The 21,704-nt window shown below is 49.6% G+C and overlaps 1 protein-coding gene across 1 annotated transcript in view; it reads right to left on the bottom strand.

The window, feature by feature from the left end:
- The window catches only part of LOC119394571 (26S proteasome non-ATPase regulatory subunit 3), a 197,177-nt gene that overhangs the window by 99,168 nt on the left and 76,305 nt on the right, over positions 1-21,704 (bottom strand). Inside the window, exon 6 of the mRNA XM_037661893.2 lies at positions 17,836-17,947. Coding sequence (XP_037517821.1) covers positions 17,836-17,947 — 112 coding nt within the window. The remainder of the gene's footprint in view (positions 1-17,835; positions 17,948-21,704) is intronic.

Raw genomic sequence — 21,704 nt, 5'->3', positions numbered from 1 at the left:
GTCAGCCTAAATAAGGCTGATAGTAACGCTGAAGTTGTGAATATAGAACCATAGGTCGGCAAAAAAGAGTGGAGCTCACTCAGACTCACTCAAGGAATATATTTTGCACTTAGGGCTCACTCGGACTCAGACTCACCAACATTTTTCTCAACCGGACTCACTCGGACTCAGACTCACTGAAATTTTTCTCTGCCTGACTCACTCGGACTCACACTCACCGAAATAATACTTACTCGGACTCACTCAGACTCAGACTCACGGCTCTATCTGAGTCTGAGTGAACCTGAGTGAGTCTACTCATGAGTGGGTTTGCCGACCTATGCAGACAAGTGCTGACCTCCAATCAAGATTTATTTCGGAAAACATACAAGCTTTGACAATTGCAAGTACGTCCAAGAAAAGAGAAAAACACAATCCCCGCGCACAAGAAAACCTTGGTCAGTAGCTCCTTATGTCGCACCCGCAAGCCTGGCGACATGGAAATTAGTAAAACCCTCGAAGCAAGGGGATGGTGTTGGCCAAACCACCTTTTTTTTCCCCATATCTTACGGGTTCACCTTTAGCGACAAGCTTGCTCATGTCTTCACAAATACAAGTTAAATCAGCCAGAGAGTAATGAGCAAAAACTAAATTGGGCAACAATTTATTTCTGCTGCTGCAGACTTTGACCACTTTCAAAGCAAGTTCCACTCTGGTGCCTCTTCACCATCAGCAGGCTCTCAAGAGTTTTGTTTACATACTGAATATTCTATCGCATTCAGCATTACTGTGGGGAATGAAGAGGATGGTCAGCATAACCACTGAAATTCTGTGGAACCCGAGCAACTTTCTTATGTTCAGTATGAACCTGAATAATTCGTCAACACTTGGAACAGCTCCCAAATGTGCCCACTGCATGTCACACCTGGGCTCATTCACTATGTCTGCAGGAACATTGCAGGCTGACAAAGTTAATCGATTGCCTCTTCCCTTGATTCCCCACTTTGCGGGGTCAGAATAGAACGGTGATGAAATGTGCTTGAAAACGGGGTAACAGCGAAAACAAAGAAAACACGTACACAAGAAGAAGGCGTTACACACGGACAAACGCTGGACTTTCAACTGTGCTTTATTGGAAACTGCATTGCCGCATAAGGCTTCTCACGCACGCGCATTGCCGTCACTTCCCACGACACTTGAAACATTTTTTCCCACTAAGTAGGCACGCTCTTTCGACCTCAGAAACAAGGACGTATCGCTGACACAATTACCTTTATGATTTACAATGTGAAATGCTTCTAAAACCTCCCGCTCATATCTTGTCTTTCCCCTACACAAAATGGCCGTGCGATCGAACATTGGCTAACTAGATTTGCATTTCACGCAACTGCGGCAATGAACAGCCACATTGCTTCCCAAGTCCCCGCTCAAGGTTGCATTATGTTCTTGCAACCGCTTATGAGGGATAAAGCACTTTACGGCCGAGCCTTGTCCCTCCGTTGTTGCCCTGGTTTGCACGGAGTCCGCTAGGGGCGGTGCGGTGCCCCAAGGGCTATGTAAGCGCTCGCTCTCTCTTCGGCCATGGACAGTCGCACCCGCTCATACAAGTACAGATGGCCAGAAGATATAGCCGGAGACTAGATAGCAAAATGAGACAGGACGCTATGAGAGCCCAAAACAAACTAACTCTTTATTATCCCACGTCCCCATCTTTCAGTCCCCAGGTGTGACGCCACAACACACAAAGCAACAGCGCCACGCAAGGGCGCTGCGTGTTAGCTATTAAACATTGTGACACTCCTCCCCTCTTAAGGAGCACTGACATCAAATTTACGCATGTCAAGATTTTTGCATCCACGAGTAGTTATCTACCCCCTAGTAGCGATTCCCGACCGAAAATGCAACTGAGGGACAAATAACTATCTGTTTAATTGATTTATATCACCGGTATCTAGCACGATTCAAAATAGCCTGCAAGCCCGCCATATCTTAGCGCTGGCAGCGCTCCCTCGCGGTCAATTCCAGACCGCGCCCCAGTTTACCACTTGTCCACAGAAAGGAGTGACGTGAGGATCAGCTGCTCAGCTAACATTTCGTCTGCTAGGCGCGCACGTTCAGTCATGCCTTGTCACCAGCATCGCCGTCGTCGCCGTCAAAAGTATCGACTAGTGTTGAAGACGGCATTCTGGAACTTAGAATCACCGCGATACGCGACGTCGCGAATCATTTTTCGCTTCGACCCTTTGCAAAACAGCGATTCAAAAATCGCACTCGCGCTGAGGATCACACGACAAATCAGTCGATACGACACGATGAATCGCAGGCACGGATCGGGACAGCAAGGAGAGCCACTGGCTGGGAGTGAGAGCCGGTGAGAGCGTCGCCTGGCGTCGGCGGCACAATAAATACACTCAGATCGTCGACGTCATTGCTACTAGCGTATCGTCACTCAGGATGGTATGGTCGGAATGTATCACACCTGTTACAGTAGCACTAGTGTTGATGTCGCAGCGTGATCAATCTTCCATTGAGCTTTCGTACGCCGTTTGCCCTCGAAATAAAATTACTTCCTCGCGACGGGCGCCATTAAAATTTGGCCAAGGAGACCTATGCATACCGAGCAATCGAATGAAAGGCACATCTCGACTTTGAAATTTGATGTCAGTGCTCCTTTAAGAAGAATCACTATGGGGAGTCACCGTAGCGATTATCACCAACTGGCTCAGCTATCAGTTCTACTACGGGGAGTACCTAAGCACTGGTTTCCTTGATATTTTGCTGCGTTGCAACATTGGTGTGCAAGGCGCAGCCACGGAAGACTCACTGATGATGATGATGTCTGCTGCGTCTTCCCTTTGGAGCGGGAGATCAACGGGCTATGCCGGATCGGGCAAGGAAGAAAAAGATAAAGCGAAGGTCAAGTTGAGAAGAAAATTTAAAAAGGTGGAAGAAGAAAGGAAAGAAAAAGAAAAGAAAAAGGTTGGTCAAATCCAATGTGCCCTCGGTGCATCATAGCCGCTGCTACCGCCGCAGCGCTTGCGTTTGCTCGACCTGTTTTCTCCACCAGCATTCGAGCTGCCGCTTCGTAGCCTCCACCGCTTCCCAGCTTGGCAGCTTGCCAGACCCGCGAAAACCGAGAGCCCTTGCCAAAGCGCTGTTGCCGTTTGTCGCGCCCATCGTGTTTTGTCCCGAGGTGCCAGAGTCCTGAGCATCATGTGTCGCAGGTCGCAGGCCAGTACACTCTAGCACAATGTGCCGGATTGTCTCTTCTGCGCCCTGGCACAAGGGGCACATCGTGTCAAGCTCGGCAGTGTACCTGGCGAGCGTGTCCCAAGTACACCACTTCGTGTCTCGCACAAAAAGCCTCCTTAGCAATATCCATCTTTCCCTCCTGATACAAGGCCAGGGCCCTCTTCGCTCGTCCCGACTCCCTCCATCTCTCGGTCTCCACCGTGCTAACTGATTCCCGCACCTTTTTCCTTATGTCGCGCTGGAGGGGGGCCGTCAGCCGGATAGCCTCCACCCTGTATCACTCCGACAGCGAGAGGGTTCGGGCGACCTATTTCGTGCGTACCGACCGGATGTGTACGTACTTGTACACCTCCCGGGCCCAACGGCCATCTGGCAGGCCGCTGAGGCGCCTCTCGTAAGAGAGTTTGGCGACTGCCTCCCTCGCCTCGAAAGACGACCACCCAAGATCGCCCTGTACTGCCTCATTAGGAGTGAAGGCGTGCACCCCCAAGGCTGTGCGACCCGCTTCCCTTTGGCGAACCTCAAGCGCCTGCCTAGTCGCGAACGAGAGGCACACCACAGCGTTACCGAAAGTCAGAGCAGGGACCGCAACACCCTTCCACAGTTCCCTGGTGACCTCGTACCTGCTGAAGGCCCACAGAGCTCGTGAGCCCAGGAAAGCCCGGCGCTTTAAAGCCTTCGCACGCAACTCCTTCTCGTACCCGTATATATAGTTTGTCGTTGCCACCATCGTTACCCCGATGTACTTGTAACTGTCCACCCACTCAATTTCCTTGCCCTGCAGCAGGAGGGGCGGGTCCTGCACTGCCTGCTGTGGTGTGAACCACATAGCCACAGACTTCCTTGCACTGAACATCAGCCCAAGATCCGTACCCTCCCCCGCACAGATGTCAGCAGAGCCTGCATCTTGGCAGCATTGTCCGCCAGCAGGACTATGTCATCTGCGTAGAAGAAGGCAGGCAGATCCTCTGTCGGCATACAACTTCTGCTTAAGTTGCCTTAGGAAGTACCGACGTCTGCAGGCTTGGCTGCAAGACATCCAACGGTGTCTTGAAGGCTCTGCCTGTCAGGAGTTCGCATGGTGGCCGACCCGTTACTTCGTGAGGTGTAGTCCTGTAGTGGAATAAGAACTGGGACAGCTGTGTTTGGAAGTTGCCCGACCCAGATTTCTTGAGTTTGTTTTTGACAGTCTGTACTTCTCGCTCTGCGGCACCGTTGGACGCAGGGTGATACGGCGGTACCAGCATGCGGCGTATTCCATTTCGAGTCAAGAAGTCCAGGTACTGCACACTGGTAAAAGCAGGACCATTGTCCGAAACTATGATGTTGGGGAGGCCGTGCTGGGCGAATGCCATTCTCAAGGCGGAAACGGTAGCTTCTGCTGATGTGGAAGACACAGGGAAGACTTCTAACCATTTCGAGAAGGCGTCCACTATAACCAAGAATGTATGCCCTAGAAATGGTCCCCAGAAATCAATGTGAAGCCTAGACCAGGGTCGCTGTGGAAAAGGCCAGGGTGTCTGCTGCATTGGCTGGGCAGCTCGATGTTGAGCCTGGCACGTAGCGCAGCTCTTCACACTGTTTCCAATGTCATTGTCAATGCCTGGCCACCAGACATTGCTCCTGGCGATCATCTTGCTCTTCTCTACCCGGGTGGCTGGCATGGAGCACACCAAGTACCTGGGCCAGCAATTTTTTCGGAAACACGACTCTTGATCCCCATAGTAGACAGCCTTCATGGAGATTGAGTTCTGCACTTCTGGCATTGAAGGGGTTCCACTCTGGTCCCGCTGGGAGGCTTTCTCCCTTCAACACAGATAGGACATAGCTCAATACTGGATCGTCCCTTGTGGCTCGTGCTACAACAGCTGGTGAGAGGAGTTGTGGATATGCCTCCTCCAGCATGAAGACCTCAGCAAGGCGAGGAAATGCAGTGCAGTCGTTGGGCAGTGGCAGTCTACTAAGCGCACTGGCATGCCTGAGCTCTTCGCCAGGTTTGTAGACAAGTTTGTAATTGTACGCGGAGAGCTTCAGAGCCCATCTGACCACTCTTGGCGAAGCTTGCACAGGAACAGGCTTGTTGGCACCCAGAAGTCCAAGAAGTGGCCTGTGGTCAGTGTGTGCTTCAAACGGTATGCCCCACAAGTACTGGTGGAACCGATCCACGCCAAACACCAAGGCCAGTGCTTCCTTGTCAAGTTGACTGTAGTTTTGCTCTGCTTTTGATAAACTTCTCGAAGCAAAAGCAATTGGACGTTCTCTACCATCAGTGGCTTTGTGCGCCAAAACTGCACCTATACTGTAAGTGATGCATCACAGCTGAGACACACAGGCCTGTCTGGGCGGAAATGTACAAGAACTGGAGCTGAAGTCACCAGATGCTTGAAGGCAGTGAATGCATCTTGCTGGTCCTTTCCCCACTGCCACTTCTTTCCATCACCAAGAAGCAAGTGCAATGGACGGAGAAGTGCAGAAAGGTTGGGCAAGAAACGCCGATAGAAGTTGAGTCCCAAGAACCTTTGAAGTTCATTCACATCTTGTGGCACAGGAGCGTGCAGAATGGCAGACACCTTGTCCATGTTCGGGGAGAGGCCTTCCTTACTGATAATGTGCCTGAGATACTCAACTTGGGGTATGAAGAAGTGGCACTTCTCGAGTTTCAACTTGAAGCCAGATTCTTGAAGTTTGCCTAGTACCGCACGGAGGTTGCGACAGTGCTCAGCATCATTTGCACCGGTTATGAGAATGTCGTCAAAATAGACCGCTACATGTGGCAGACCCCTGAGCAAGTTCTCCATCTCGCGTTGAAAAATAGCTGGAGCAGATGAGACCCCACAAGGTAAGCGGGTGTATTGAAACAACCCCATGTGCGTTGAAATCGTCACGTACTCTCTAGAGGCCTCATCCAAGACGACTTGCTGGTATGCGTCACGCAAGTCCAACTTTGTACATTTTTCACCTCCAGCCAGCACAGTCCACAAGTCCTCAATCCTTGGAATGGTGTAGCGTTCCACCGTTGCGACTGCATTAATGGTGACACCAAAGTCCCCACAGATTCTGATGCGCCCATCCCTCTTTGTCACGGGAACAATTGGAGCACCCCACCTAGCCATCTTCACCAGAACAATGATGGAATCTCTTATTAATCGCTGAATTTCTTGTGCGACTCCGTCTGTCAAGGCATACGGCAGTGGTCGTGGCTTGAAGAACCGTGGTGGAGCATCTGAAGGTACATGTAGTGAAGCCGTCGCATCCTTGAACGTACCCAAGCCTTCTTCAAACACTTCAGTGTAATCTTGCACTACGTGTTTCACATCAGCAAGTGCATGAATGTTCACTTCAACGTCGGAGACGCTGATGCCCAATTCCTGAATCCAGTTGCGTCCGAGCAGACTGGGTGATCTGTTCCCGGCAAGAAAAATCGGTAAGTGAGCCTCCTTGCCATGAAAGTTTACATGGACATCAGCTTTGCCTTGTACCTTGTTTAAATTCCCGGAATAGCTTTGCAGAAATACTTGAGACGGCTGCACAGTAATTGAAGCTAGAAGCTGTAGCAAACGCGACTTGGCAATGACTGAGACGCTCGCCCCCGTGTCCACTGCCATGCGGAGCGGCTTGCCGCAACCTTCAACATTGACGGTAAAAGGTGGAGGCACCTTGGTGTAGTCAACTTGCCACATGTTGAAAACTTCGGCGGGCGAAGCTGTAGCAGAGGCTTCATCCTGGACAGTATTTACACGATGACGGTTGCTTGCCGACAGTGAACTTCAGCCCACGAATGAACGCGGCCTGGGAGAGCTGTCGCTCTATGATTGCTCGTCTTTTCTTTCCGTATTGCAAACCTTTGCCAAGTGGCCACGTTTGTGGCAGTAATTGCAGACGGTCTTCACATGCTGGCAAGCGGACGCCAGGTGTGCATCCCCGCAGCGATAACAGGACACGCCCACCGGCGCTGCCGAGACTAGCGTGAGCTTGCGCTATCTCTCCTGCATCCTTCTTTGCTGCTTCCATTGCTAGGGCGGTCTGCACTGCGTTTTCGAAAGTCAGGTCCGCTTTTTCCAGCAATCTTGTTTGGACGTCTGCGTTGTTGATGCCACACACTGATGAAAAGGCGAGAGTGGCAGCTCAACTGCGAGTGGAGTTGAAGGCTCGTAAAGCTGCAGCAAAACGGCAACGCCGGCAATCGGACCCGGAGCTGAGGGCTCGCAAAGCTGCAGCAGCACGGCGATGCAGACAACGAGCAGACCAGCAGTCTAAGGTGAGGGAAGCTGCTGCAAAACGGTGACGCCAGCAAGTGGACCCAGAGGCGGCGATAGCGCGGGAAGTGGCGGCAAAATGCCGGAAGTGTTCGCTACCTGAGGTTGGTGGCGCCGATGCTCGGTTCAAGTGCGACTTACTTGACCGATAAAACAACATTGTATATCTGTACGCACGTGTTGTAACTCATTTGCATGTTCGAGTGGGCATGTACAGGGAATTCACGGTTACCCGAATGATCCCTCGGTGCTTCGCCCACTCATCACATTCACTTCGTGGATATGCGTGGATTTTTTTTTACACACCTTCCTGTCTGCCCAATAGAGTCAAACCTTGTTAATACTGTCGAGCGCATCGGGCGAGTAAGTGACACGACAGCCGAGTCCCCGGGCGGACAAGTGACATCAGGTTTATTGGCAGCCCTTATTACAGAAAGCAGTACATGCCACGCTGCCATCTGGCGGTACTGCTGTACACTACATGAATGATACAGCCACCTAGTGGTACTGCCGTACACTACATCCCCCCCACGGTAAACTTTAACAAAACACATGCACCTGCAACAGAACTCATAGTCCGAAAGAAAATGTTCACAGGTCGAGTCTTGTCGGCCTGCGAATCCTCCTGCCATACCGCGACCGTGAGATGCGTGGCATGGAAGCAGAACCCTGAGGGTCCTCTGCAGTGGAGGTGCTTTTCCGAGGCGACGCGGTTTGCTGGTCTTGTGCTGCTTGGTCAACTCCAGGTGTTGTAGTTGTCTCGGGCTGATCCACTACAGGGGTTCCAGGTGGGTTCGCAGTGGGTCTTCCTGACGTTGGCACCGGGTGCATCCGATTACGCTGAAGTACACACGTCGGAGTCTCCACCACGTAGGAGCGCGGGCGTTGAGCTGGCCCTAAGACGGTTGCTGGGGAATTGACATCTCGCACCCAGACCCGCTCTCCAGCCTGAAGAAGCCGCAAGGTGTGAGCTGCATGTCTTCGGTTGAAGTCCGACGCTTGGCGCCTCCGGTTGACTTGGTCACGTTGAGTGATTGTGACTGAAGGAGGCCAGGCTGACTCCAGCAGGTGCGACGTCTTCGGCAGCCGGGTCTGTAGGCGCATACCCATGAGCAGCTGAGCGGGACTCGCCCCATTTACCCCAGGTGTATCCCGGTATGCCAAAAGTGCCAGGTAGGGATCATCCGCCTTCCGCAGCAGGTCTTTGACTGTCCTCACCATCCGTTCCACCTCCCCATTCGACTGTGGAAAATGGGGGCTGCTGGTGACATGGCAGAAGCCGTAGGACTTGGCGAAGGCGGAGAACTCTTTTGCAGCAAACTAAGGACCGTTGTCGCTGCGCACCAGTCTCGGAATCCCATGGCGTGCAAAAACGCTCTTGATGACTTCTGGGAAGCGTGACTGGTAATCCACCAGAAGAACAAAGTCTTGGCCGTTGAGATTAAAAAGATCGATGCCGACCTCTTCCCAGGGCCGACTTGGAGTGGTTGAGGGCAGCATGGGCTCCGAGTGCTGCACCCTGGTTTCGGCACACGTGTGGCAGTTAGACACCAGTGTTTCTATCTGGTTGTTGATGCCCGGACACCAGACCGACTCCCGTGCTAAAGCTTTGCATCGGTTGATGCCTTGATGCCCGTCATGGAGAAGCTCGAGCATGTGGCACTGAAGGGCAGACGGCACGAGGATGCGGGACACTTTCAGAAGCAGTCCCTCGCAGACGCTGAGGTCTCCTTGGTACTGCCAGTACTTCTTCACATGGAGAGGCAAGTGGGACTGCCGAGGCCAGCCGTTGGCGCAGTACTGAAGCAGCAGGCTGCACTGCGATGCGAAGCGAAGGCGACGACTCGACGCTCACCGGACAGCTGTTCCTGGAGAAGTACTGCCCCGAGACCATAGGAGCTGGCGTCAGCTGAGACCGTGGTCTTGTATGTGGTGTTGTAGCGAGCCACGCAGAGGTCTGAGCACAGTAGCTTCTTCAGTTCGGAGAAGGCAGACTGCTGTGCCGGGCCCCAAGTCCAGGCAGAGTTCTTGAGCAGCAGTGCTCGGATCGGCGCAGTCACCTCCGAAACGTGCGGTAAGAAGCGTCCGATGTGGCTCACGAGGCCTAGCAGGCGACGGACCCTGCGACATCTTCGGGTGGATGCATGGCTCGGATCGCTGCAACCTTGTCTGGGTCTGGAGAAATTCCTTCCGCGTTGACCACGACGCCAAGGAACTTGACACTCGAAGTCGCAAACGAGCATTTCTCGCGAGTGAGCGTGACTCCTGCCTTTGCTAGCCGGTCCATGACTTGTTGGAGATGGCGGTCGTGCTCGGAGGGTGTCTTCCCAAAGATGAGGATGTCGTCAATCATGTTCACCCCACCCGCTTGGCCTTCGAGGACCTGGGACATGTGCCGCTGGAAGTATTCTGGTGCAGATGTATCCCAAACGGCAGCCGGAGAAAACAATAGCGTCCAAACGGGGTTATAAATGTGGTCAATTCTTGGGACTCGGGGGACAGCTTGACCTGGTGGAAGCTTGACGTGGCGTCTAACTTGGAGAAAACTGTAGCCTCTCCGAGCAATCCGAGGCATTGTTCCACTGTAGGGAGCAAGTGACGCTCTCGAAGGACCACCTTATTGAGGCGAGCCAAGTCCACGCACAGCCGATAGTCACTCGAGACCTTGGGGACGACAACCAGCCCAGCACACGAGTCAGTGGGTGTGTCCACTCAACGAATCACGCCCTCCGCTTCTAGCTTGTCTAGCTCAGTCTTGACGAAGTCTCGGAGAGGGAGTGGAATGCGCTGGGGTACGCTCAACGAAAAAGGCGTAGCATTGGGTTGCAGCCTTATAGTGTAGGCTTCGGGGAGCGTCCCAAGTCCTCGGAAGAGAGTGGGATTGAGACAAAAGTCGCCAGTGGGCTGTGAAGTCCTCGCGACTTTGTCGACAAACGTGCAGACAGCCAAGGCTTGGATTGCCGGGAAGCCTAGCAGCAGGACAGTCTTGGTTGCTAGGACATAGAGAAGCTGCTTGGTTGACTTTCCGTGCCACGACAGGGTAGCGACGTAAGTGCCTATGACCGGCAGGATGTTGTTGCCTGGGCCTTTCAGCTCGCTCTTGGGGTCTTGAAACTTCGCGTTCCCGGCTGCACCCGCTTTAAGCATACTAATGGTTAAAAAGTAGCTGCGACGAATCCCCGACCCAGTCTTATTAGCCCCGAGAAGTTGGGGTGGCGCCGCCTGGCGGGTGGCGTGGATGACGTCACGGCAAGGACCCTTCGACGCCCGCCGTGATGCGCCGGCATATCACGCGCTTGCTTCGTGCGCTATTCCACTGTTTACGTTCGCTTTTTGCCTGTCTCAAGCTTCAGATGAATGACGAAAACAGCATCGATAATGTTCCTAGTAAAACGGCAAAAAGTTATATGCATTTTTTCTTCACAGTCACCAACGGTGCCCGCACACCGTCGTGCACACTTTGAAAGCGGTGACCAGGTTTGTTGTTGTGTCGCGCTGCTAACTTCGGGGATGGGTCTAATTCCCGACCACAGCAGCCGCATTCTGACGGCTGGGAAAAGCAACATTCATCTGCTTAGATACAGGAGCACGTTAAATAATTTGAGACGGTCAAATTAATCTGCAGCGTGTCTCACAATCATGTCGTGGTCTTGACACGCAAGACACTTTATTCACATTATTAGGTTGCGTTGTTAACGGGCAATTCCTTTAAAAAATATGATGGCTTCGCCTCCACAAGTGTTATTTGCATCGGACACATCTGCGATTGGCGGACAGCGTTCTTGCCGGTGTGCCAAGCCCCGCGCACGATTAGGAAAGCGCGTGCAGTATTGAGCTTCGCAAAATATCTCAAAGGCGCTCGCCCGAGAATACTGCCGCAGTTGTGTTTGTTTTTCTTCTGTACTCGCTCACTCATCATGTTGTTTAGTTTCACATCTTTCTCGCAATAATTTCGGGGCTTCATTTCACAACATAAAAAAAGTTGAGGTTAATTGCGGAAACTCCTTATTGCTGTCAGAGTGTGTCTTCATGCAGCATCATGGCAACGGCGCTGTTACACTTGTATAAGTACTAGTTTAGATAGCCAGCTCATAACTTATTATTTTTTTTTGCATTTGATATACCCTGCCCTGAGCATCATGAACCTTTATGTGGACATGACGTGCGAGACCATTAATTGACTCATTAAAGCGAAGGACGTTCAATTAATATGGGGGCCACATTACTGAGAGTGCCATCGAAACAGTTCAAAACGCTCGTTTCGACTTTCAGGTGTTTGTTTTGCAGACGATTGTTATCAACAGTGCTCCCACGAGAATTTAACATTACCACTCGTGACTCGGCGGTTGATCGGACCAGCAGTTCATGCAAATCACGGTACACGGCCACATAATCCCAGACGAGTGTTGAGAAGAAATGTTTACATAATCCAAGTATACTAACACCTCAGAATTTCTGAAACTATTGTGTGTGTGCAGTATTATTTTGTTTAATTTCCCAGATGTATTAAGTGATTATTTACGATAGACAGATTCATCTAAAGTCTTCTGTAGCAGAAAGCACAATTCTGTCAAATCATCTAGATAATCTGCAACTGCATACATAACTTGTACGATAAGCCGCACAGTAGTGAGTGAATTGAAAACGTCCTAATTTAATTTGTAATCTTCGGGATGCGTGTTCTAACCGCGGAGTCTGCGCCAAGTTGTAATGAAGTTAGAACCATTAGCGTAAATTTTTTTAGCACCGATGTCTTGGAGCATGCAATGAAAACAACGAATGTCTTGCTCTCGTGCATCACCATTTTCACGGTGAAGCTTCCATTCGGGCGGGAATTTGCCCATTATAAGCTATACAGTGAACTCCCGTTAAGACGAATTCTCGCTTATACCGAACAAGACGGGACCATTTGTTTGGTTTCCCATAGACTCAATGCAAAAAAAATTCGCTTAAGACGAACCGCCCAACTGTACTCTTCTGTTAAGACGAACTTTCGCGGTGATCAACAACACTAGCGATTCTGCGAAACGAACACTGCAGTCTTGGTGGGACATTCAGGCGACCAAGAAAAAGCAAAAAAGATGGAAAAAAAAAGCGCTTCCTGGAGGAAAGACGCGAAGCAAATCGCGACACAAGATAACCTAAGAAGACCGGTCAGCGGATAAAGCCGGTATCCCCCCTCACCCCCAGCCTGTGGGTGGGGGAGGTGTAGGCTTTATCAGCAAAGAAAGCAACAAAAAGAGTGGAGGATTTACACCTTGGACCCCCAAGCCACTGCGTCCTTTTGTATTCCTCCCCCTGTTCTTCGGTTTCCCAGGTGGAGTACAAGGAAGAGAACAACACAAAAGCTTGGGGCCCCTCCGCGGTGGTCAGAGGGGCAAAAGCAAGGGGAGTGGGAAAAAAAAAAAAAAGCGACAACAGGAGCAAAAATGGTCTGTGCATTACAATCGAGTACGAAACCAAAACCACGATCCATTGTCATCACCATCACACAATGACGGCCGAACACATGTATTTTGTGGTCAATTCGCGTTGGTTCGCATAGGACCTGTGCGCGTTGTATCTGTTCCCAGTGAAGTGCAAATGGTGATGAGCCATTTTGATTATGAAAGTGCACGACAAGGGAAGGCTATTTTGCACAGTGAATATAGCTGCGTCTTTTTCGTGGCGAGGCTTGTGACCGTGAGTAGCCCGATGGGATATCTTCAGCTGCACGTCGATCAGGAAAAGTTACTACGGGCCGAAAACGGGAAGATATCCGGACCTCGAAGAAAACCTTGCAGACTTTCTTAAGCAACTCAGCGTATAATGACTTTGTCAAGGCAACAGCACGCGACCGAGGCGTATCCAGAAGTTATCTTAGAGCCAGCAAGACAGGCTCACAGAAGAAAACGAACTGCCAGGACAATAAATTTTACATTCTTTGAAGGAAAATTGTGCTTGTCTCAATTTTTTTTTCGTCAACATAGGAGCGTGTTACAGTTTTATCATTAAAATGTGGTAGCAAATATCTTCACGAGCATTTTTATTTTTGAACACACGAAATCGCGTGCTCGTAAGAGTCGTGTAAATGCTCTGGTTGAAGGCATTGATTTTATCTAGATGAGCCAAATAAATACTTTTTCTTGTCTTTTTGCCCCCATTGTAAGTCTATTCCATTCAGTGTTTTCAAGTAACATATTTGGATGCACTTGGCATGTTAGCATGTCTCTTTTTGAGGGCACTTCTGATAAGCCGAAGTCCTGATAAGACGAACAGATGACCGCGGTCCCTTCGAGTTCGTCTTAACGGGAGTCTACTGTATTATCCAAACTTTCTACAGCTTACTAAACATTCGCTAGTAGAGTAAACTTCTACCTTCTCCCTTGGGAGATTTGCATCGCAAGAATGAGCAGTAATCACCACCGTATCGCGAAAGAGCGGGTATGCGGCGGGCGCAGAAAAAGGCGATCCTCGGCTGCGGCGCAAGTGAGTCCTTGCCGTGACGTCAGATCGCCGCGACTGCCGCGCCGCCAGTGTTCGTTCTCGGGGCTAATAGAGCCTAATGCATTCGCTGACCACTTAAGCCGTAGTGCTTCGCCCTACACCTACCGGTTAGTGCATACCCTGCGTACTGCAGTAATGTTTTGTGCCATAAAACTTTACCGCGCCGCTTAACTTCCTGATGCCACAATGTGCCGCCAAAGGTTTTCAGTCTTTTCGAGAAGTGCGTAGATCGATTGATCACTGCTTCCGGTTCCACGCGATTGCGGCGACGCCTTTGCAGGTAAGCCTCGGGAAAGAACGAAGGTGAGGTGGCAGCCACCGACGAACGCGCCAGCATGACTTATCGGCCACAACCTTAAAACAATAAGTATCTTCAGATATCTGCTCGGGCACGCATGCGGCGCAGCACAACTTTAAGCCTACTGCACGCTGTTAATAGGCGACAACCTGAACGTGCTGGGCTGCCGATCGCAACGGCCTCGTTGTGCGGGGCCGTGTTCAAGCACGCACCGCTTTGTAGAAACGGAAGCAGCTCGCTGTTGCGGAGTTGAGCGTTTTCTGGTCACGGGCTACGAGAAACATCTTTGCATTGACACTATCACGTTAAACGCACGCGTACGGTACAGCAAGCGTAGAGCTGCTGTAACCATACTGCACGCTTTTATTGGGCTACCACCGAAACGTGCTTCCGTCCGCTGCCAGGACTGCAAGAGCATCGCGGAGTGCGCATCGCTTGCAGGAAGTTCGTCATCGCCATGTTAACCAAACAAGCTACTTGCCGCATCTGTGCACGGTCTGGAGTGAAGTGGGTACGAAGAACACTCCTACAACAAATGCACGCGCACGGTACAGCAAGCGGCCTGGCAGTGACGGCATGAGCCGAGAAGGCGACGCGCTGCATGCAACTAGCCAGGAGACTATTGGCTCCATGAAGCCGTACCGCGTTTCACTGGAACTGTGTCAGTTCTTGTTCAGTAGCAGATTGCGGTACAGACGTACACACCTATATCGCGGAAAGCAGACACTGTCCGTTCTGTCGCTATGTCGGTCACTGCGTATACCGGACCCTGTAATAGTTCCGAAATGCTCCTTGACGTCGCCACCGCGCGCTATCGGCACTATTGGACGGTCGTGCAAGAGCACCAGAATCTTTCCTCCACTTTGGCAAAAAGAAAGAAAAGGCTTTGCAGTGGGCACTTTAGGCAGTATATTTCCTGTGGCACTGTATTTCTTTGCTGGCGGCAATAGCGTATGCGAGGAGATGCAAATTTTTACTTGGTGGTTAATGCGTAGTTATGCGGCGTTCCCGGCAGGTACGCATCAACAAGGTTCCACTGTATAAACTTTGCCACATGCCAGTGGAATGCAGTACATAACACCAGTCTTGCACTCAACAAAGGGTTTCATGTGCTTAACTTGACAGGCCCCTTTTTCTTTTCCCCTCGATACCTATCCTCACACACAAGCCTGCCAATATGCATGGTGCGAAAAAAAAAAAAAACACGCAGACACCTTGCTTTTCAGCCACTTTCTTTATGTTGTGAGAAACTTTATGTATTTAAGGTATCACTTCAAAATCCTTCATATTCTCTGAAGGCTTCCAGACTTTAAGACCCTTCACTTTTTTCAATCCAACTTCCGCCACAGACCTGATGAGCGAGAAAGGAAAACCAGCAGCTGTCAACCTCTCAACCTGCTGTTTCAGGCTACAGGCCATGAGGAGGGAGCAGCTCTGTTGCACCACGTCCATGAGGCAACCAAGCGCTACGCTCCTCTTGACCAACTTCGACTGGTTGGATTCATATGGCATTAGTGCTTTCTTTGTTCGGGGTGAAAAGATCCAGCAAACATGGTCATTGTCATGAAACATTAGTTGTATATCAAGAAACCTTATGGCTTTCTTTACTGGTAGTTCGCAGGTAAAACTTAAACCTCGAGAACAATCCCTAAAAACAGATAAAATACCCTCTGCAACACTGTCTACTTTCTCTCCTGGCAAAAGCCTTATAAAAACCAGAAAGTCGTCCACATACCTAAACATACAGATCATGTGTTTGTTGTCCAAAGAAGTGCAAATGAGGTTGTCAATTTTGGCCAGAAATATTCTGCATAAAATCGGCGCAACGCTAGACCCAATACATACCCCTTTCTTTTGTAAAAACATACTACCCTTAAACTTGACCAGGGTAGATTCCAAGTAACAAGACAGCACCCCAAAAAATGCGCCAACGCTCATGCCTACTTTATTCTGAAACTGAACAACTCCACTGAGTTCGATAACTTCGCACACTGCTAGGTACAATTCTTCGTGTGGAATCGAGTAATAAAGGTCCTCTATGTCCAAGGAAATGCACTGTTCACTCCAGTTAGCAGCAACTTTGAACCTTATTTCTAAGGGCGCGGTCGCAATCGCTGGCACGCGCACTATCTCAGCAGCCATTAGCTGGCGGCTCGTATATCCTCCTACGAGCTGCGCTCGCAATGCGAAGACACCGTGCAGAAAGAGCATCTTTCCATGGAGCGGCCGTATTCTCTTACACCAACATTTTGTAGAGTTACGTGAGATCGGATAAAAAAGTTTGCTGCCAGTCTCACTTTGTATAAAATTACAATTTGTTGCTATTGCATTTATTGCTTTGTCCTTGCGGTGAAACTATGACTTTTTTCTTTTCTTTCGTGGGGCGGAGGGGGGGGGGGGGTTAGGGTCTGCGCATCTGTATTGGATGATATTGCCCACACTGCAGATGACCAACTTGGTCAAATTCACTATCAAATGCTATAAAAAATGCAAGGAAGTTTCAATAAATGTTCAGTTGCTAGTCCAGCGGTGTGTCGTCTCCCCTTCTGTCCTCGTCCAAGTAGTTGGCTGGAACCCCTCACTAGGCGTTCTTTAACCCTTTCAGACGCCGCCTATGAAAAGCTGTCTGTGAATGTGCCAAATTGACACATTATTTTGAGGCACTCAATATTCCATTGCAACAAAAATATTTTCATAGTACATTAATTCATGTGTGTTACAATAATTAATTCTAATTAAATTGTAATCAAATATCTATTTATTCTGAAGTCATTCATGTTCTGTTTTTGCATAAAGAGAATGAAATCTCAGGCTAGAAATATAGTGCAGAGACGTTTTTGTGTATTTCCATTTCAAGAAAAGAAAAATACCTTTGACGGGGCTCGTGGGAGTGGCACGTCGAACATTATAGTGCCTTCAGGAAAGTGATCAGTGGCAACATTACACAGCAAAGTGGAGTTAAATGAAAACACATATAGTATGCACGAGGTTTAATACATCCAAAGCTCAATGTATCTTGCTCTTTCTAGCTAGCCACTAGTTGATACATCTAGCAAGAGCAAGTGGTGTACACAATTGTGTACATAGCGTCTGAAAGGGTTAACGTACAATGACATTGCACAGTACACCGGCCTCTAGAATTTCACCTCCAATGAAATGCAACTGCCACGGCCGGGATCAAACTAGCGACCTTCGAGTCAGCAGCCGAGCACCGTAACCCCTATGCCACCGCGGCAGACAGCTACTCTGCGATGATGTGAATATCATACGTATCATTCGTTAATGTATTTCTCTGGGTTTAAGCAACACTTGAATATAGCTTGCAGAGTCATAAGCACATCGCGACTTTCGTTGCCTTTCAATAAAGTTACTGTGGACTTTCTCTGATGGGAGCACAATTTCCCTGAGAATTTCCAGACTACCCAAAATCGCTGAGAATTACCAGTTTTCCCGGTCTGTTGACACCCTGCTTATGGCAAGAATGACTAGGAGAAGCAGCGTTAATTTTGCTGACAAGTACTAGATCCTTTCAATGCCTTCCTCGTACACCTCTGTGAAGATTACCTGTTCGTAGAGGTTGTAGTGGAGATAGTTGCGGAGCAGACAGTTGACCAGCACTGCTTGTCCCTCATAGTCACTGCGTAAGGTGGCTGTGCGCAGACGGCTGTGCAGGAAGCTGCACAGAGAAAGCAAGGCACTGGTCACATACAACATTCTTCCCTCACAAACCCCCTTTATTAGGGCCTTAAATTTTATGTTTCAGAGTCGTGTGCCATCCAATAATAATTGTTGGGGTGTCCCAAAACCACGATATGATTATGAGAGACGTCGTAGTGGAGGGCTCCGGAAATGTCGACCACCTGGGTTCTTTAGCGTGCACTTAAATCTCGCGGCCCGTGTGCCGTCCAAAAAAAGAAGTAAGTGCACCAGCTATGCATGTGCTTTATTCACTTCTTCGCAGCATTTGCGGCAACAAAAAAAAAAAAAAAAAAAAGAAGAGAGAGAGAGAGAAAAAGAAAAATTAAATTACGTGAGCACGCCAGCTGTGCATCTGCTTCGTTGGCTTTGTCTTTGCAGTGTTCACTTGATTAAAAAGATAAAAATTACAGGGATGCTTAGAACTTTCTAAGAATGTGAGGGCTTACATGATCCTTCTGTTGATTTGCTGTTAAACTTTCTGCTGATGTGCTATGCCGAAAGGCAACTACTAATACAGGCACGTGTACTGATTCTGCACTTCAGGACTGAGAATATTTAAAAGCAATAAGTCATGCTTTATGCTACTTCCCTGATCATAAGGTTCCGGAGTGTGTGTTGTTGGAAGTGGATGGGGTTATTGAGGTTGGATCACACACAGTGCCAATAAGAGGTGCCATTAGACGGTGTGGTCCGAGTTCAATGCCACTTAATTAAAGAGAAAGCAGTTTGAGAGCTTACACACACCCTGAGGTGATCGTAGGTCAGCATCGGCTCCACATGACTCTTTATCAACCAGAAAAAATGAGCACGCGATTAGTACGTTGTTGAAAATAGTGCAGTTGGATGTCACTTGAACATGCGTGCACATGCCTCAGTGACATTTTGATAATTAGGAAAGTTCTTGTCGAGTTGCATATATAATTATGACCAAGTAAGTAAACCTCATTAACGGAAAATGTAATGGTGGATAGCCTAGTGTACTACAAACAATATGTACTAGGTCTGCCTTGCGTAACACTGTTCCTTTTTTTTTTAAATCGCGCTGAGTGATGGTTGGGACACCCTGTATAACTTATGGCAGAGTATGTGGTATGTTCATTCCTTGCCTTTACTTTCAGAAAATAAACATACGATTATTAGGATCTCTGTAAATGGAGTGATCACTCGTGTGATTCCACATAAAAGCTTTCGACAGGGCTTGTCCCAAAGGCACTTGTAGAAAGGTGGATCCAAGGCACTTGGTGTGGCAAGCTGATAAACTATGGCCCCTTAGTCTAGCTGTGTACATACAAGGCTGTGGTATAAATAAACAAGACATCGCTACCCCATGCTTATGGATGAAACACCGACCAAGGTGCAGAGCCAAGCAAAAAAAGGTTTTACTTTACACCTTGGTTGGAGTCTCACCCACAAGTTCCTTCCCAACATGACAGAATTCTGCCAAATGGCCACCTATAACCCATGTTGTGCATGAAACCAACTTTACAACTATCACTGTTTTCATGCACTTGTTTTTAAGATATTTCACGTGTGGCCCAGAGGTTAGCTTTGCATCTGATATTACACCTAGGAATTTGTGTTCTGCTTTGACACGTAGCCGCTGACCACGCAGGTCAGGATTCTGTTTCTAGAGAAGCGGACACAGTTGCTTTATTGCGGGTAGAGGCTGAACACCTTCTCGTCTGCCCATTTGGCCACCTTGTTCAAACCAAGTTGCACCTGCAGCTCACACATTGCAAGGTTGCAAGATTTAAAACTAGGCTTGTGCGAATAGTAAATTTTAGGTACGAAGCAAATAATGATTCGGTCAAATAATTTCGAATCCAATTCAAATACAGTTAAACCTCGTTATAACGAAATTGAAGGGCCGCCGCGATTTGCTCGTTATAACCAATATTTCGTTATAGCCGCAGCGGGCATTTACTGCAAATATTATGCGCTGTACTTACCGAAAACAAATAGCGGGCGAAATAGCATCTCGCCGCACGCTGGTACGCAACAAAATAACTGCATTCCGCAAATAAAAAGGAAAAGTCACAGACCTATTTTATTGCACTTCAAAATACACAGCTCGCATTTCAAACAGCCGTAGCTGCAAAGAAGTCCGTAATTGGACGTTGCTGCATCTTCCTGATGCGAACGATGGCTCGCTCAGCTGCGGCTGCAATGTTCATGCCATCTTCGCCGCCCTCGTGAGCGCCGTAGTAGCGGCGCAGTACGTCCACCGCGTCTAATGCCTCCGACGCTGTCGGCACGTTGGACGCTTTTGGCACGCTGTCGGCACGTTCGTCGGCAGAATCATCGTCGCTGGTCTCATCCGGATCGTTGACAGCGCGCACAATGTCGTCATCCAGGAGCTGTTCCGTTGCCACCACTTCCGAGTCCGCACTCACATAGTCGCAAAACGACTCGCTGTCAGGCACGACACCGGCATCACGAAGTGCCGTCCACGATGCTGCGACTTCGTCTGATGTGGCGAAACCGTCTGGCGTAGCGGGCTCGTCTAATAATGGCTCATCGCTGGCGTCTGGTGCGGCGGCAAATGAGGCATGTCGAAAGCAATTTGCGATCGTGGTCGCCGTCACATTCATCCACGCCGCTTGAAGCATTTCGAGTGCAGCGTACAAGTCAACATCGGTGTCCCGCTTCATCCTCATGTTGAGCAGGAGCCTGTCGATCAGGCGCTTGCGGTAACCTGCCTTCAGCGACATAATCACGCCTTGGTCAAGCGGCTGTATTTTTGCTGTGCAGTTGGCAGGTAGGAACAGCAGCTCGATGTTTTTGAGCGCGGCAGCGGTGTGGTGGGCGGTGCAGTTATCTAGAACAAGGCACACTTTGCGGTTCGCCTTTGCCAGCTTCTCGTCCCATTCGCAAAGCCATTTTGCAAAAATCTCCCTGGTCATCCAGGCTTTGCGATTGGCCGTGTACTTGACTGGGAGCTGCCTCTTCCCCTTAAAGCAGCGGGGGGATGTGCTTTTGCCAATTACGAAAATTGGCAGCTTCTCAGAACCAGTCATGTTTGCACAAAGTAGCGCAGTGATCCGCAGCTTACTTTGTTTGCCGCCATGACATGGCTCACCTTTGAGGGCTAAAGTCTTGTGCGGCAACATCTTGAAAAAGAGAGCGGTTTCGTCCGCGTTAAAAATGTCCTCCGCGCTGTATCTTTCTAGCAGCCGCACAATGTTTTCTTTCGCCCACTTTGTAGCCTCTGCTTCGTCGACAGATTGCGATTCGCCGCAGACCACTCTCCCGACAATGTCATGGCGCTCCTTGAAGCGTTGTAGCCAACCCGAACTTGCTACGAAGTTGTCATAGCCCATGATGCAGGCGAAGTCTCTTGCTTTTGTTTGTAGCAAGGCGCCGCTCACCGGCAGATTCACGGCCCGCGTGTCCAAAAACCATTTAAAAACGGCCCTTTCGACCGCTTCAAAGGCAGGAGCCCTCATCCTTTTAGCGCTTCCTTTCACGCCACGGGCAACAGCGTCGATGATGGACTGCTGCTTGCTTAAGATGGTGGACAGTGTACTCGTCGATACGTCAAAGTCTCTCGCCACTTTGCTTTTCTTGGTCCCCGATTCGACGGCTTTTATCATAGCCGCCTTCTGATCTAGCGTTATACGCTTTCGCTTCCCGCCTGGCGCATTCATGTTGCTGGAATCACGAGCGCAGCACGATAAAAGCACGACAAAGGCACTGCGGAAGCACTAAAGAAAAACACGCACGCAAAAACAACG

This window comes from Rhipicephalus sanguineus, chromosome 5 (genome assembly GCF_013339695.2).
Source record: "Rhipicephalus sanguineus isolate Rsan-2018 chromosome 5, BIME_Rsan_1.4, whole genome shotgun sequence".
Lineage (NCBI taxonomy): Eukaryota > Metazoa > Arthropoda > Arachnida > Ixodida > Ixodidae > Rhipicephalus > Rhipicephalus sanguineus.
Note: the sequence above shows the minus strand (reverse complement) of the source record. Positions and strands in the feature narration are given on the sequence as shown.